The sequence below is a fragment of the Bos mutus genome, chromosome 6, assembly GCF_027580195.1.
Source record: "Bos mutus isolate GX-2022 chromosome 6, NWIPB_WYAK_1.1, whole genome shotgun sequence".
In the NCBI taxonomy this organism is placed as follows: Eukaryota; Metazoa; Chordata; class Mammalia; order Artiodactyla; family Bovidae; genus Bos; species Bos mutus.
Window position 1 is genome coordinate 1,016,769 of NC_091622.1, and position 18,518 is coordinate 1,035,286.

General features: G+C 39.5%; 1 protein-coding gene across 1 annotated transcript in view; it reads right to left on the minus strand.

The window, feature by feature from the left end:
* Window positions 1-476: 476 nt before the first annotated feature.
* Window positions 477-18,518, minus strand: part of NDNF (neuron derived neurotrophic factor) — a 50,781-nt gene continuing 32,739 nt past the window's right edge. The window contains exons 2-4 of the mRNA XM_070371922.1: window positions 17,993-18,181; window positions 10,630-10,754; window positions 477-8,958 (exon numbers count right to left, since the gene is read on the minus strand). Of these exons, the coding sequence (XP_070228023.1) occupies window positions 7,565-8,958; window positions 10,630-10,754; window positions 17,993-18,181 (1,708 nt within the window). The 3' untranslated portion in view covers window positions 477-7,564. The remainder of the gene's footprint in view (window positions 8,959-10,629; window positions 10,755-17,992; window positions 18,182-18,518) is intronic.

Genomic DNA, 18,518 nt, shown 5'->3' on the forward strand with positions numbered 1-18,518 from the left:
GCTCCTTATCAGCTGTGTGATATCAGGGGAGTTACCTAACCTCTCTGACACCTGGTTTCTTCATCAGTAAAACATGGAAAATATCGACCTCAGAAGATTGCCCTGTGGATTATCACATTATGACTCAGCTCAGGGCCCTGCACATAATAACGGCCCAGTAAATATCTCCCATGAGCAGAGCACTGAAATACATACATTGCAATTGAGGAATAGATAGCTAGGGGGAAGCTGCTGTTCAGCACAAGGGGCTCAGCCTGGAGCTCCATGGCAGCCTAGAAGGGTGAGATGGGGGTAGGGGCGGGAGAGAGGCTCTAGGGGGACGGAACCTGTGTACACTTAGAGCTAATTCACGTTGTTATACCGAAGACACTAATACAACATTGTAATTATCCTCCAATTAAAATTTAAAAAAAAACCATAACAAAAGAAAGAGAATATGTACAAAAGCCCAAACAACCACAGACAATTCTATATGCTAAAACACAAAATAAGGGTTTATTGGTCTCACATTACAGACACATTTTATCATATGTAAGCATTACAGCAAGTTCTGTATAATGAGATACAGAAACAAACACCAAGAAAGGTTGTGATATAGCATAAGACATCCTTAAATGGAGAAATTCTACACAGGAAGAGGAACCTAGAGATCCTTGTGTGTTATTTCTCTTCTGTCTCTAGCTCTTCATATGTATCCATGTCAAAGATAATTTGTTGATAAATGTCCAGGCTAGCCTTTAAATACATTTAAGCTTTCCCCATGTTTATGAATTTTCTCCTCCTTGTATTCTATTCTATAAGTTCACTAATAAGTATAGAGCTCACACCACACAGATGGAAATAGAAGGATGCATACAGTTGGAGCTAGAGGTGTATCCAGTTTTTATTCACTTTGTGACCTTGAGCACATTATGCAATTTCTTTGTTCTTTGTCTGTTCAAGGGAAATACAATAATGTCTTCATCTCAGGGTTGTTATGGGGATTAAGTAATTGTATTTCACATGCCTGGCACTCAGTAGGAGCTTAAAGGTTGTTAGTTTCCCTGCTTTTCCAAAAGGAATCTTAGAGATCATCACCCTTCTCATTTGACAAATGAGAAAGCTTAAGACCACAGAAGTTAAAAAAAACCCACACATCTGAAGTCCCATTTCTACACTCTTTCCTCTGCTGTCCTTTCTCTTATTAGCTTGTTTAAATTCAATAGAGAAGAGAAAACTCAGTGGAATCAAAAAGTATTCTTTTCCTCTTTTTAATATAGGTAAGCCACCAAGAGACTTTTAAAGGAGGAGTCAGTTTTATGAAAGGTAATAAGTCGTCTAAGAACTGTTCTAAATCCTCAGAGATATTAAAAACAGAAGTTCTGTTCTTCCAAGATTTCCATAGCAGACGTAAGTATTCTGTGTGCTTTGGCACCAAGAACCCCAGCACTGAGTATTTATCTGCACATTTCAATTCAGGCCTCCGGAATTTCTTGCCCATGGAGTTGGCAGAGGAACCAGACTTCAGTATTCAAAGTGGTCAAGTTTGCGCAGACACAGCTGTATTTGAAGTCCAGCTCTCTCCCATTAGTCAACAGAACTTGCACAAAATGCAAGTAATTTAAATTTAAGTGTTGAGATCTTACCCTGCTTTCATATCTGTGTCATCTATTCCCAAACCTGAAGATCACCCATGGGTAAGCCAAGAGAACCCATGATCATGTGCATGACGGAAAAAAAGCAAAATTGGGCAACCTGTAATTTAGCTCTTGGCCTCTTCATTTAAGGAAGAATGGCAAGCTTTATTCAGCAGGAAGGAGATATTCAATACTGCCATTAAAAATAGCTAAAAGAGTCTGTTTATTTATTTTTAAAAACATGTTTTTAAAATAATATATTACCATAGTAAAATTGGTTGAATTTTGTTTTTTAAAAAATATGTATATTAATTGATCTCTCTCAGTTGTTTCAATTGCCTCCTTACCAGTCTCAAGTCAAGTTCTTACTCTGTTCAGAAGCACCAGGAAGCCTTAACCGTCACTAAGGCCACTTGTGGCCGCTGATACATGGAAACACAGCCACTGGAAATAGGCTGTATTTTTGACTATACCAGTTGCTCTTAGCAAATTGCTAACACAGAAAACTATATCGGTTCTTATAACTCTTAATGGTCCAGCCACAGTCTGCTTATTTTTGTCATAGGGATCTACAGAAGGGCACAAAATTGGTCAAATAAAGGCAGAGGCCTATGAGACATCACTGTGGCTTTTGAGGGTAACAAATGGCTTCCAAAAACTGCTTGTTGCTTTGGCATTGGGGAACTTTTACAGCCTGCATGGTAAAAGTAGCTATATGTTAACTTTCTTTAACAGCTCTAAGTTCATTTTATAGGAAGAGACAAGACTGAACAGTCAAACCTCTAACACTGCTATGTATTAATATACTTGGTTCTGTTTATCACAAATGATTTTTCTCAGAAGCAAAATCCTGTCCAAGTTATAACTAAATATGCACATTTAAGGATCTTGTCAAGTGTATCTTAAAATAATTGTTTTTGTTATTCTGTGCTGCCATATTTATGCAATGTAGGAAGATTACACCAAGGGCTAACTATCGACCAGAAATGGACATTTGCTCCTTTCCAATAGTCATTTGACTGGCTATTAATCTTGGCAGTATTTACACAAGAAGAGAGAGACTGGAAACATTTTGCTTCCTAAAGCTCACCAGTTTCTGACAATAATACTGGACTCAAAAACAAAACAATGCATTCATCGCTTCTCTTATTAATAGTTGTAAGATGGCTTTTTTTTAACTGTTCTATCTGGATCTCATCACGCATAACAAGAACCCATATTCTGTGACTTCTCTGTTTTACACATTAGTCTCAATTTATAAAATTATTTCAAATTCTGAAGTCTCGGGACATGTCCACATCCTGGGAGGCTGCTTGACGTGCTTCTCCTTCAAAATTTCTAGCCTGTAAGTTTCTAAAAGTTTACAGAAAACCTTACACTTTTCTGAAAATTCTCTCCTGTAGAGCAATGGGATGAGGTGTTACATTCATTCTTGTTTCTGTTTTTGAAGGAATTCTTTCCAAGGACTCAAGTGTCTCATCTTGTATGAATCTCCTCCCCTCTAACACTTGATGCCACACGATCTTCATCAGTATTTGGATAAAGACAACATAGAAACATAACTAGTGCCTTGGAACCAACTATTTTCCCATGATGGTGATTGATAGCCTTCAATTTCTTTTATACTTTAAAAGAATATTAGAAAATATCTGAAAGAGGTATCAGGGTGGATATGAAAAGTCATTCTAAGTAACTTCATCTCTAAACTTTGATTACTAAATTTAGTTCTCAAAGATGGAGGAAGAGGAATGCAAATAAATAGAAATGAAGGACATCTTACCCAGATACATGATCAATCATTCCTAGCAAATAGTGTGATGCGATTTTAATAGAGTGGGTGGTGATCTAAGTCACATTTTCTAGTGTCAGGTTCTGTGTTGGACAGAATCCAAATTCTTAATAAAATTAAGCTATGTTAGCTCTCTCACTTTCCTTGATATCTCAAGCCAGTTAGAGAAAGAAAAGTACAGAAAAACTATACTCTTCTGGAAGGCTTACCTGGTGGCTCATTGGTAAAGAATCCACCAGTTAATGCAGGAGATGCAGGAGATGTGGGCTGATCCCTGGGTTGGGAAGATCCCTTGGAGGAGGGAATGGCAACCCACTCCAGTATTGTTGCCTGGAAAATTCCATGGGCAGAGGAGCCTGGCAGGCTATCGTCCATGAGTCACAAAAAAGTCAAACACGACTTAGCAACTAAACAACAACATATTTCCCTTCACATGCCATTTCCTCTCTCTCCTCTCGTCTCTCCCATTTCCCACCTTCAAAACAATAACAGATACCCAAATCCCAAGCCATTGCATATTTTTCTGGCCAAAACTCTCTGGGAGAAACACAATGATGAGTGTGCCCCGATGTCTCCCAGGTCCCCCAGACAACTTCAAACAAAGGACAGCTGAAATCTGGCCACGGTCACTCTGCTTGGTCCTGGGGGAGGACCCAAAGCGACTTCCCAGCTGACTTTACCTCCATTGCACTCTATCTCAGTGGGAAAGGAAGTGTATGGAGATGCTCCAAATGGCCTTGCTCCTCGAGTTAGATGCTAGTTTTATTCTGAAGCCAGTCAGTGAAGAGAGGCAAAAGCGTGTAGTCTGGGTAAGCTGTTGCATGCCTTGTGAAGACGTGCTTACAACGCACTGGGTGATCATCAAATGGAGAGTGCAGGGATCTGGAGTCTGGTCTCGGTTTGACCTCAACACCCTCATCTACATAATGAGTTGAACCAGATGATCTCTAAGAGGTGTTAGTAAAGTGTTGGAAGAGATCCCAATTTGTTTCCGGTCAAACAGATTCCTTGAATTGTATTTAAAACTTGTGTGTCCGTGTTTTCATTGAAGATGAACTATTCAGAACCATTAAAACCTGTTTCAAACTCTAAAGTTCCTCTAAGTGATTTTTTACTTGAAGTCACTCTTCATTTGGCTTTTCAGGGTATAAAATCATAACTTTTTCAAGTTTATTCTTAGGAACTAAAATAAGCAATGCATATGTCCTTTCCAGCAGTAATCCTTTGATTAATGTTTTAAAAATTAATCTAAACATTGATTATAAAGTATTTTAACTAGGAAAATCACCTGCTATGTACTTTTTAAAAATAGATTCTAAATAGTTTTAGGTTAAAACAATTGACTAATGATGTTACAGCCTTTGTTTGTGTGCACATGTAAACCTAGATTAGAATACTTTGTTTCTAAAAATAACAGTATTTTTTTTTACAAGTTTGAAGTTGTCAGTTAAGGTTACACACATATTCTTAAGGAAATTTGAAATGGTCTGTAAAAACAAGTGGCTTTGAAATCATAAATACGAAAAAATTTTTATTTCCTTTTGGAAAATGATCCTTAAATGACTTTTCCCCCCAAGAATCGGTGATTTATATTCTAGTAAGCATTTTGGAGTTGAAGCAATTCCACTACTTACTTGTTTTGACTATGAGAAATTTCTTTTCATTTCTCTGGTCTTCAATTTATTTTTGAGCCTAAAAAATAAAGATACTGAACTTGAATGAAATATTCTCAAAGATCCCGTCTCCTCCATGGTATTATGGCTGTTCTTGGGATTCTAAATGCCCTATGCTCAATACAGCTATTCTAGAGCTTAATGGAGAAAAGACAGTGCTTTCATATTAGCTATGTTCTAGTTCTTTTATTAATTAAGAATAAATTTTCCTTTCTTGTCCTGAGTTCACCTGAATGCTCCTAAAATCTAAACACATCAGGAAATAAGAGAGCTTTATTTTTAATAGGTTGCTCTCTTCCTTTATGAGTGAAAGAAGTTTCACAATGTGTATTTAATTTTCCTGTAATTTTTAAAAGGCAAATTTCTCTGGGACCATGAAAGAATTTTCTGATATATCCAGACTATATAGAAACCACCATTCCAGCTGGCTGAAAAGTAAAGGCTTGGTTAAATTGACTTGGTCCGGTTCCCAGGCCTTTAGCAATATCTGAGAATTAAGTCCATCACCTTCAGAAGCTACAATAACTCTTGGATTCACTGTGGTCCCATTTAGCACATTGCTTTATAATAACATAGTTGTGAATATTATGAGAAAGCTGATTCTCCTTCCAAAGGCACTGAATTTATAACTCAGGATAGAACGTCTCTGAGACAGTGTCAGTTTTAAAGTTCTTTCAGTTTTAAAGTTTTAAAGTTCTTGGTTAGTTACTAGCCATTGGGGACATGTTCTTTCTTCCTTTTCAAAAGTTATTTCAGTTGTCAAACTGTTTCATACAAATATGGTACATTTTGTTTTGATACCTTAACACTCACGAATTAGAGGACACATTTTTAGGGGGGATATTCTCTGCTAAGGAGGTCTTTTCATAAAGACCACCACTTACACTCCCCAAGCCACAGTGATTCTGTACACACAGGAATGCTGCTCATGCATGCCCACCATGGGAAAGGAAGTCCAGCACGGAGGTGAAAGGTTGTGGCTAAGGAATTACACCTGTCCCCCTTGTAGTTACAGAAACATTTTGTAATTTAGAATCACAGAATTCTACAAAAGACAACGTCATATTGTAGAAGGTATCCTATAGTTCATCATCTTATCCAAATCTGCCACACCTAATTTTATAAACAGGAAAGAGGGACAATGGGAGGTAACAGGTGTACTTGAAGCCACACAGCCTAGTTGACTTAAATCCCAGACTCTTGCGAATCCTTCAAAGTTCTCATGACACCTCATGTGTAGAACCTGTGGAGAACCTGTGCAGAGTTAAACTATCTAAAACTGCTCCTTGCGCAGAATTTTTGATGAATGATTTCTATTATGATTTGCCTACATTTTACCTTATATCTAAATTACTTCTTAAAGATTCGTGAACAATCAAAGCTAAAAGTATGAGACCACTGATAACTTCTAGTTTTCTCATTATAGTCCTAATTGATGGTTGCTCCGCTGCTTCCACTAGAAATCAAAACAGTTATTTTGCTAACATTCAAGCAGTTGGAAAATTTTGTCATATCCCAAATTTTGTACTTAAAAGAGATGCTTATTTTTAAAATAGAAGTTTTTTTTTCTATTTCAGGTCATTAAGGAATACTTCTCGAGCTATAGTATTCGGGGCTTGTCCTTTTAAGTCCATTGGCGTGCTTTCAAGTCTCAACAGCTAGCTCCTATTCAAAATCAAAATACAAATTGCAGTAACTCTCTAATGCCACAGTAAGTTTAGAGAGATGCAGCATGCCTTCTGTTAGAAAAAAGTCAAATCTGGTGCCAAATTATAAAAAGGCGCAGTTTTGGGGACAGAATGGAAATTGAATACACCGAGGTTGCTACTTGGGAAAATGATCAGTATATAATCTAATATCTTTAATTTTATATACATGAATATAATGTATGTCAACTTTGTACATGAGATACATATAGTATTTAAACATTTTACTTAACAGATAAGAATTTACAATAACAATATAACTGACTAAAGAGCTGTCCACTCAATATACTTAGATCTGTACTTTAACAGGAAAAGAATTGAATAGTTTACAATCATAGAAACACTGACATTTGAAACAAGACTTTATAAAATAATTTATATATATATATATTTATATATATATATCCTAGCATCTATTGAGAGGAATGATTTTCATTTGTGGCTGTGTGCAATGAATGGCATATTTTAAATTTTTAGGTAATAAAATAATTTAGAAGCAGTCCATGCAGTGGTCAAAGCAAGGGATGGCAGTTCCTTCAAGACGTCCTCTCTGACATCAGCGGACATCAGACACACACGCGGTACCACTGGGGCACACTCAAACAAGGCTCCTCCAGCAATTAGTTACATAAACTCCAACACACACCCGTTGATATCCTTCCTTCCGTAGTACAAGTATAGGTCACAACTTCTCTTAGCTGGGGGAGCAGTAGTCAGTTTCTGCTTAACGTGACTCTGTCTCTCCTGAAGTTCTACGTGATGCATCTCCATACGAGGTGACTAACAGACCTTTCTGGTTTTCACCACTTTACTCTGATACTTCACAGAGTGCCCTCCATGTCCTGTGACGTAAACATCCAGCAGGTAAGATTTTCCAGGCTGAAGACCTTTAATTGTTTCTGTGGTCACTGCTTTTTGCAGATTCTGACTGTGGAAATATTTACAGAGGACCTTCTCTGATTTCTTCCTGGTATCTGGGCCCAGGCATTGGTTTTGCTCTCTTTTCTTCTGGTCTTCATTGTAATTATCATCCACTTCCTTTTTGTAGATGCAAAACTTGTTCCTTTCCTGGGTGCCTAGCCAAGCCACCGTGACCGAAGAACAGGTGCGGAGCTTGTCGAAAGCTTTGATGCGCCTGTCTTCAGGAAGAGAGGGAAACGACTGCTTACTGGGCCGGGTGGTAGCCAGTATTTTCAGCATAGACGCGCCCTTCTTGTTTCCCTTCAGTCTGATGAGATATTTGGCTTTTGGTTTTCCTCTCAGCTGAAACTGCCGAATGCCTTCCACATTCTGAGACAAAAGGAGCTTCCCATCTCTTCTCACTTGGATTTGGACGGCGTCCAGACAAGAGTGAACGAAGAAGGTGACCTTCTGGTGAGACGGGACTGGGGCAAACCGTAGAAACTTTGCCCCCTTCCTTTTAACGAACACATCGGTGACTTTCCCGTCCTTCAGCTCCACCGTCTTCTGTTTGGCTTCCTCCTTGGTCCTGGCAAAGGTACCCAGGTAAGCTGTGCTCATGTTGCTGTCGCTGTTAGCCACGAAGACGTCAAAGTAGTACTGCGTGTCGGGTTTCAGATCGGAGACGGTGAAGATGTTCTTGTTTCCTATGCAGACCTTCTGAATGTCCGCCTTGGGCCTCGAGTGAGCATGCCGCCCTAATTTGGGGGAAGGCTTCGTCAGGAAGCTGCGCTCTTTAGCTGAGTTCTCGGAAGCAAACCCGAAGTGGGCAAAGTCAAAAGGGCTGAAGTCCAGGCCGGGTTTGGGGGCCATCATGAAAGCGTCGTCCGCACTCAGCTTGGCTTCCACCGCGCAGAGACTTTTAAAGTTGTGCTCTCTGCTGACGACCACACAGTACTGAATGGGCTGCTTCAGCACTGAGGCGGTGGGGCTCGGCTTCCAAGCCAAGGTGACAGTGGTGCGTCCCAGGGACGTGACATCAACTCGCGGGTCGTAAGGCAGTTCAGGGTAGGGCTGGTCAGACTCTGGAGTTGTGGTGGCATAGACTTTGAAATGCGTGTCTTTCTCTGTTGAAAGAAGCTCCAACTGATATAAACCAGACGGAGAACTAGAAGATATGAAATACTCCACGTCGTTGCCTTTGTAGGAGAATAGCTCCGTGCCTTCCTCATTAATGATCTGCTGCTTCTGCTGATCTAGAGGCTCAGGATCACCTAAAAGACACAAAAGAGGCACAGGCTACACGTCAGTACATATGCACAACCTTAAATGGTGTTTGTAACAATTCAATTTAGTTTTTATCCATTATAAAAAGAATACATGTTCCTGTAGAAAACTGGGAGATACAAGAAGATAAAAAGACTATCCATTAATATATGATCTGGAGACAGTCCTTTATTAATAGTTTGATTTTTTTTTTTTTAATAGTTTGATTTCTATCAGGTTTTCTTCTACATGTTTCATGCAATTGACACTATTCCATTTTTCTCTGTAACTTTATAACATTTATTATCATGTATATAGGTACCCAGAGAAACCTCCCTTTTTTCTCATTTATTATTATATAATAGAAATAATACAGTTGGTTAACTTTTGAGCATTATAATAATGCTCTTATATATGTAAGGCTTTCTGATTTTAAATGATTTCTTCAGAGTAGACTCCAATTAGTGGAATTTTTAGGTCAGAGGCTGCAAACCTCTTAGAGACTAATCCCTACTGTCAATCTGCTTACCAAAAAGATTCTACCAGTTTGCACTTGGATGGCTAGCCATTTAACTAATTTCACTTTTATTTGTAGGACCAGACAGTCTCATTAGAGTTAGATTATAAACCACCAGTAAGAGGATATAATTTTCAGTGTGTAGAACACTTGCCCAGGAGGAATGAAGGGAAAGCATTGAAACTAAAATGTTTTCTTTATTTTTGTTATCAGATATCACACAGATATCAGTGTGCACATATGTGAGAGGACCCAGAAAATGACTGCATAGCCAGAGCAAGTAGATCTTTCCCAACCGAGCACAGGTTGAGAGTGAGGTATGTAGAATTTCATAGTCCTAAACCATGTGATGAACACAATCGTCACATGACTATTCCTTTTCTGTCTCATCGTTCCCCATATGCTGTTTCAATATTTTCCTAATTACAGTTCCCCCATCACTGTAAATATCCAGCTTGCTAACATCCTGTCACACCATCAATCTCAAGCCTTACTTAAAGCTAGGATGCCTTTGCCCCTTAAGTGGGGGTGAGGGTTGGGGGGAGCCGTGGGCAGCATCAACCCAGGGCCTCAGACAGACTCTACTTATTTCTTTGTATCTCGTTATTTGCTTTCCATCATCTGAATTTTCCTTAAATGCCTAACCGACTCCTCCTTCTGACTTTCTTTTCATCCTGGACTTTCAGGTGGTGCTAAATGCCCTTCTGTTCTCTCTTCCTATCTACCCTTTACTCCCTAGAGATCAGATACTCTCATCCTGGTTGCATATTAAAATCACCTATAGGGGCTTTTAACACACCAATGTCCAGATCACACACCAAGGCATTTAAATCACAACCTCTGAGGCAGGATCCAGCATCTAAAGCCCCACTGGTGATTCCAAGGTTCAGGCAGGACTGCAAACCACAGCCAGGGAAGCTAATCCGAACCTCTTGCCTTTCCCTGCACCTTCAGTCCCCACACCTGTCTCAGTCTTTTTTTTTTTTTTTACCAAATCATGGTCATCTGATGTCATCCCCATTTCCCACATCTCCTTCCTCAATGCCCAACTTCTCCTATGCATCCATGCTGTTCTGTCTTATGAAGAGAAGGCTATATGTCTCATGTCTTTCAGCCATCCATCTATCCAGAGGTCTGGGACCAGATCTGTCGGGGTACTCACCTGAGCCTTCCCCGCTTGCCTCCTCTGGCAGTTCCTGGAGGCTCAGCTTCCACTCTAAGGGTGCATCGCAGGGCGTCACTGTGACGGACAATGGAGTGTTGTCCTCTTCAACCACAAAGAAATACCTGTGTGAGAGTGGACCACTTCAGACAGCTTGTCCTGACACTGAACAACTAAGAGTACTGGAAAAATCACTTGGTTTAATTTGTGTTCATTTAACAGAAAATCAAACTGGCTATCTGACACAAATCATGATACTTTCAGCATTATTTGTGGAAGTCCATAGCCCAAAGTTCTGCAACCAGATTTACCATCAACATGGTATGACATAATTAGATGTTGAACCAAAATGTGTTGATTGCATGTTACTTGGGTTAAGAATAAACAATTAACCCAGTTTGGGGGTGTTATTTAGCCCAGGCCCTGCCAGTGCAATGTAAGTCACAACAAAGGAATTTCCAGGGACATTACCCTACAGGTACTGCATTTTCCATAAATTTAGTGATAAATTTATAAGATATAGAGGGCACTCTAAGGCACTAACTATTCCAAAAGATCATTTTTACAGCTATCCCTTTCTAGAATGGATGTTGATCTCTAGCAAAATAACACTATCATCATGTTTTTACATTGTTGATGTTGTTCTGTTGCTTAGTCGATCAGTCATGTGCGACTCTTTGTGACCCCATGAACTGCAGCATGCCAGGCTCCCCTGTCCTTTACCATCTCCTGGAGTTTGCTCAAATTCATGTCCATTGAGTCAGTGATGCTTTCTAACCACCTTATTCACTGCTGCCCCCGGCTTTTGACTTCAATCTTTCCCAGCATCAAGGTCTTTTCCAATAAGCCAGCTCTTCGCATCAGGTTTTTACATTAGTGACTTTTACTCACAGCTTGACTATTCCATATCTTTTTGGAGAGAGGTATCTAATCACCATTTGAGAAATATTTTTAAAAGGTAAAGATTACTGTGTTAGTCAGTGGAAAGACACGTTTCTCTATCACTAAGATTTTCTGTTAATGTAAATAACCTAGTGATTTTAAAAGTTGGACTTCCCTGGTGACTCAGATGGTAAAGAATCTGCCTGCAGTGCAGGAGACTTGGGTTATAATCTCTGGGTTGGGAAGATTCTCTAGCTAGGGAATGGCTACTCACTCCATTATTCTTGCCTGGAGAGTCCCATGGACAAGAGAAGTCCCATGTGGGGACTCCAGTCCTTGGGGTCACAAAGAGTTGGACACAACTGAGCGTGTCATAAGAGTTGAGTGATTTTAAAACAACATTTTGAAAGATTAAAGCATTCTGCTCTACACATTCTCCTTAGATTTTTTAAAATGATGGTCTCAAAAGAACTTTTTAGGGAGAATAAAAAAATATTGCCTATGTATAACAATGCTATATCTTCTTATTTTGAATAATTTAGATGATTACTTTATCTTTCAAAGCCCATAATCTTGCAAGGGAGGAAACAGTAGTTTCCTCACTGGTTTCACCTCCTAGGAATGGTACCTCCTCAGTATCTCTTGCCTTTGGTTCTCTCCACATGCAGCCCAATACCTTCTCCCGCCTGACCCCCACATCCGTCGGCTCTGTCAGCCTCCTTTGTGGCTCCTCTCCCCTCCCTGATCTCTAGCCCGCCAGGTGAGCCAAGGCCCCGTGTCAGAACACTTTTATACCCATGCTCATGCCCTGTGTGAGCTCACCCAGGCTCACAGCTTTAACCTCTTGTATGTTAATGGTTCCCCAATTTAAACTGTCAGCCTGAATTCTTTTTTTCTCATATAATTGAATTAATGCATTTATGTCTGCTCTAGGTCTTTGTTGCAGTGTGTGGTCTTTGCCTAGTTGCAGCACAGTCTGTTGAGGAGCACAGGCTTCTCACTGAGGTTGAGTCTCCTGTTGCAGGGCATGGCCTTGAGCTTTAGCTCACTCGGGCTTTAGCAGTCGCAGCTCCCAGGCTCTAAAGCGCTGGCTCAGTACTTGTGGCGCACGAGCTTAGCTGTTCCATGGCATGTGGGATATTCCTGGAGCAGGGATCGAACACCTGTCTCCTGCATTGGCAGGCAGGTTCTTTGCCACTGAGGCACCAAGGAAGCCGCAGCCTGAATTCTTAACTAAGTTTTAGAAATAACTATTTTCTTCTGAGTTTCCCTGGTGGCTCAGCTGGTAAAGAATCTGCCTGCAATGCAGGAGACCCAAGTTCTATCCCTGGATCAGGAAGATCCCCTGGAGAAGGAAATAGCAACCTGCTGCAGTATTCTTGCCTGGAGAATTCCATGGACAGAGGAGCCTGGTGGGCTATAGTCCACGGGGTTGCAAAGAATAGGACACAACTTAGCGACCAAACCAAATCTTCTTGCCATTTTTCCTTTCCTAGATAATACTGAAAATTTCAAACTTAGGGTGTCTAATCCAAACTTCTCATTCTCTCCCCCAATCAGCCTCTCTTGTCTCTTCTCAGTAAATGACAACCCTAACCTTCCAGTTACTCAGGACAAACATTTTAGAGTCATTCTTGATGTTTTCTTTCTCTTCCACTCCACATACACTGAATCAGCAGACATTTCTTGGCTTCGTCTTGAAAACATAGCGACTCTATCACTTTGTTCCACTTTCTCTGTTAACATCAGATCCAAGTCATCGTTTTTTCTTTCTTGAGCATTGTAGTAGCCTTCTGAATGGTGTTACTTCTACTTTGAGCTCCTCAGTTTATTTATCTCCTTCCAGAAGGCGATATCCTTATAAGCCTAAATCTGAACACACTTGCTACAAGCCCCCCAAGAGCTTGTTTCATTCAGAGAAAAAGCCACAGAACTTGTCGTGATCTGGGTCCCCAACCCCTCTAAACTCGGCTCTTCCATCCATTCCCTTCTTTACTCAGCTCCTTGCTCTCTTTGGAGTATTTATGGCACACTATTGCCTCAGGGCCTCTTACTTGCTGTTCCTCCACCTGAGATGTGTGAGTTGGTCCAAAAAGAAGTCTGAGTGTTGAAGAATTGATGCTTTTGAACTGTGGTGTTGGAGAAAACTCTTGAGAGTCCCTTGGACTAAAAGGAGATCAAAGCAGTCAATTCTAAAGGAAACTAACCTGAATATTCACTGGATGGACCAATGATGAAGATGAAGCTCCAATACTTTGGCCACCTGATGCAAAGAACTGACTCATTGGAAAATACCCTGATGCTGGGAAAGATTGAGGGCAGGAAGCAATGGGGACAGAAGAGAATGAGATGGTTGGATGACATCACCAACTTGATGGACGTGGGTTTGAGCAAACTCTGGGAAATAGTGAGGGACAGGGAAGCCTGGTGTGCTGCAGTCCATGGGGTCACAAAAAGTAGGACTCCACTGAGCAACTGAGTGACAACCACCTGAGATGCTCATCCTCTGGCTGTTGATCTTACTTGATCAGTCACTGCATCACTTCCCTTCTCAAGCACTATCTCACCATAGACCTACTCTGACTCTTTATAGAAGATATTACCTTCCTACTTGTGAAGTTCTCCTACTCTTTTCTTCAAAGCACTTATATCACTACCTGATGTATTACTTATGCCTTTGTTTATTTTTTTTAATTTTCCACCTCGCCTGACTAGAATGCATACTATAAGAGGGCAAAGCATTTGGTTCAAAACTTAGGGAACAAAATAATTCTTCATAAATATTTGTTCAGTTAATTAATGAATAGGTTTAGCTTTTTGCTTTCGGAAAAAAAGTGCTTAACTGGCCAGAGAGCCTGAAAATTCCTCAGTGGTGGGATCTCTGCCAATGTCACGGTCATGTCATTATCCCTTTTGCTTTCTGTGCTTGGACCACGTAGGGCTTCTTTTGTTTTCCAGACTCAATCCCATCTTTGAGCCACTGGGATGTTTTCTCTGCCTGAAACACACCCTTTAGTCCTTACTAATATAAATGAAAAAGTAAATAATTTTAATTGAAATATAGTTAATGTACATGCCTTTACTCTGTGTCACTTCTTCACTTCACTTTCTCTTACTGGTGTGGCTCAGGTTCTCTCACATACTCTGAGTGTCCTACACTTTTCACTTGGGGCACCTGTTTAATTTGTGTAATGTATAAACATACATTTATATTATTATTTGATTTATCATTTTCCCCACAAAGGCCCATTTAGGGTTCATTTTCCATGTCATTTTATTCCCAGCATTTAGCACAGATTTCTGCATGCAGAAGGTCTTAATAAACCTTTTTAATTAATGAATTACTAAACGAATAAATAGAACAGAAGAATCATAACACCCACCTTATTCTAGCCTGAAGATACCTATGCTTAGAATCTACCTGAAGATACAAAATCTGAATGGAAATATATGTCCCCCTCCACCCCATTCAAAGATGAATTAGGAATTGGAGGGTGGACTTAGGGCTGTAGAAGGACAAATAAAGTGAGGCCCCTATAAAAGTAAAAACAACTTGTTTAGAATAAAGATAGACAATCATCCAGGCAAAATAACTAGATGATTGAATTGTTCACAGTATGGAAATTTTATGTACCTTAAGCATCCATAAAGATGGGGGTCAAATGGTTTAATTTTCAGTTCAGTCAGATTTGGACAGTAGAGTTTTGTTCCTTTGGCCAGGTTGCATAGGTGATATTAAGCACATAAATACAACTGAACCTATCTACATTACAAAGAATTAGGTAAGACAAAATAATTTCTTTAGCATCATGTAATATAAAAGGTATTCAAAATTTTCTGCTTTTGTTTTTGGTTTTTACGTGGGTAGCAGAGCTAACCCGTGCTGAAATCCATGTGCAAGTTCATTTATTATCCTTCTCATTTCAGTCAAGAAAGTAGTTTGTTTCCCAAAGTAAGCAACTGTGTCTTAGTAACTTGAATACAGGCCATAAGCAACCAATAATAAAGAAAACAATGCCTGCATTCCACAAGGTAATCATTATACGTATAAAACTTCAGGGAGTCCCTCTAAGTCAACATTTTCATATGGAAACACTTATGATTTAGGGATAAAAGATAATCTGAATAAACTTCAGCAATTTGACAAACATGCATTGTCTACCAGGCACAGCACACTTGTGGAAGGGAGCTGCGATCAGAGACGATAGGATATGATTTACGAGCTTCAGGTATTCACTGGCTAGTGAGAGAGGCCGAAATGTGATAAATATGCTCCAAATTATAATGCTGGAGTGAGGGATAAACACTCCATGCACCATTTAGACTCTGGAATTTATGTATAAACATGAGAATAATTAATGAATCTGTTTTCTTTTGCTGTTCTTTGCTGCCAAACTTTATCTGGAATTTCATCTTTAGCTGTAATATCAACAATGCCTATGCGTATCTCCTGTCACATGTTTTAGCTCTAGAAATGACTGTGGCTTCAACTCTTTAACTAGTGCAAGTTAACATTACATCCAAATGGAGATATCAAAGTCTCCAATCATTGTTTGTGGAGAAGAAAAGACTGAAAGAATGAACAAATGAAAAGACTGAAAACACGGGAGGAAAGGAGCATGTGTTGTTCTGAAATGTCTTATAATAAAAACTTGTTACTTGAAAGGAAAAAAATGTAATTTTAAGACAGCTCTTAAAACCAAAACTTATTTAATTTTTAAGAGACTGGAAGATCAAGGAAAAACTATTTATTTGATTAAGTGATATGATTACATAATAAAGAATGCTGTCTTTTCAAGAATGCTGCAAAGCAGTGTACAAGTCCATATGGGAAATCAAAGAAATCATTAAAGAAAAATTTGGATTCACTCAAAAATTTCAAGAGACAAAAGGATATAAAAAGCAAAATGGTTTGGCATGAATTCAGCTGATATTTAAGACTAATTTGAATCATTAGAACTGCCTTCCCTGACCTCCCCTGTTTTCACAGACTAAATCTCTGTAAATACTAAGACACCAAGTTCCTTCAGTGTAATTATCCTTGCATTTTGTGCCTTTACTTATTCTTATGAATGTCCTTGAAAGAGCCATAATTATTTTATGTATTACTGACAAATCAGTTCCTAATCTATTACCTTCATTAAAATGAATAATTTCACTCAGGTGGTGCTGAAATGATACCCAAACAACAGGTCACATCAGTCACAAGTAAACTTATTATTTACTCTCATTCAGACTGTCCAGATGGCAACATGACTCTGCCACTCAGTGGAAGGAGAGAACCACCTTCCATTCTTTGTGTCAATCAAAACTGAAGTGACAAGAGAAAAATGCCCTAATGATCTGCTATACCTCAATCTTTGGAAAATGAATTGTTGATGATGACATACAGTATTATCCTTTAGAATACCAAGGCGCCCCAAGTTAAAAGGAGAAATTGTTTTTGAAATATGATAAAGAGGAGTTTGGGCACTGCAAAATAAGTATCTTTAAATATTATGTAGTTTATATGATATATATATATTTGTATGATCTATATGTAATTTTTAAAGGTCAAAATATTTAGAAGCATGGTATGAACTCAATTTGTTGATGTTGGTATGAAGATAAATGAGCAGTCACTTCTCATCACTGTTTGGTTTGATGCTTTCAAAACCCTATCATATTGATCAAAGAAATATCCTTATAAGACAGTGTAAACCCTTGAAGAATCACATGTATTAAATAATTTCATTTATCCTCCAGAGTCATACTTAGAAATTTCCTACCACCCAGAAGAAAAGAAAATCTGCTCTCTCCCCCCAAAAGATCACAGTCAGTGAGAATCAAAGAGCTACCTGGTGACTAGAAGTGGTACTACCATTTTTTTTTTTTCCTTCAGTTCAGTTCAGTCGCTCAGTCGTGTTCGACTCTTTGCGACCCCATGAATCGCAGCACGCCAGGCCTCCCTGTCCATCACCAACTCCCGGAATTCACTCAGACTCACGTCCATTGAGTCGGTGACGCCATCCAGCCATCTCATCCTCTGTCGTCCCCTTCTCCTCCTGCCCCCAATCCCTCCCAGCATCAGAGTCTTTTCCAATGAGTCAACTCTTCGCATGAGGTGGCTTTTTTTCTTACTTAGAGAAAAATACACAATACTATTCAGACACTGGGCTTCCCTGGTGCCTCAGATGGTAAAGAATCTGCCTGCAACGCAGGATAACCAGGTTCAATCCCTGGATCAGGAAGATTCCCTGGAGAAGGAAATAGCAACCCACTCCAGGATTCTTGCCTGGAGAATTCCATGGACAGAGGAGCCTGGCGGGCTATAGTCCATGGGGTCACACAGACTCAGACACGACTGAGCGACCAACACTTTCACTTTCATTCAGAGATTGATTGCAAATCATCTAAACTAAGTAAGTCTAAACGTTTACTTTCTTTCTTAGAGACACCCTTTCTGAGTTTATTGATAAAGGAAGTACTGCAGGGAGAATACCTTTTAGGTGTGTCTCTAAAGAGATAACTGCTAATTTCAGCTCCATCTGGAATTACTGACGAATCATGAAAAAATGCCTTGTCTCGAATTTGCATCTGAAAGAGTTCCTCATCTCGAGTAGGCAACTTCTGGGTCCTTGAGCTGAGTGGTAACAGCAGCCACAGCATACACCAGTGGAGAGGCACCATCCTGGGGCGACAAAAATAATTGCTTATGTTAATTCTATAGGCAAAACACTTGGGCAGTTTGCAAACTTTCTGATGGTTAACACTATTTTGGTTTCCACAGAAAGAACTGTATTATGTACTTTGGATACATACACATGAGCTTGAGGGCAACTTTGCTGGTTTGTTTTTCAAAGCATTTCATCGAGTTGATGATGAATTCACCAGAATTTCAGATACTAAACAGATTTTGAAACACAAGAACTCTTGGTGCATTAACTTCATTGGGTATTGAGACAGAAAATCTCCCCTTCAGTATGGCAGAAGTGGTCACTATAGATATCTCCATACAACTGCCTCAA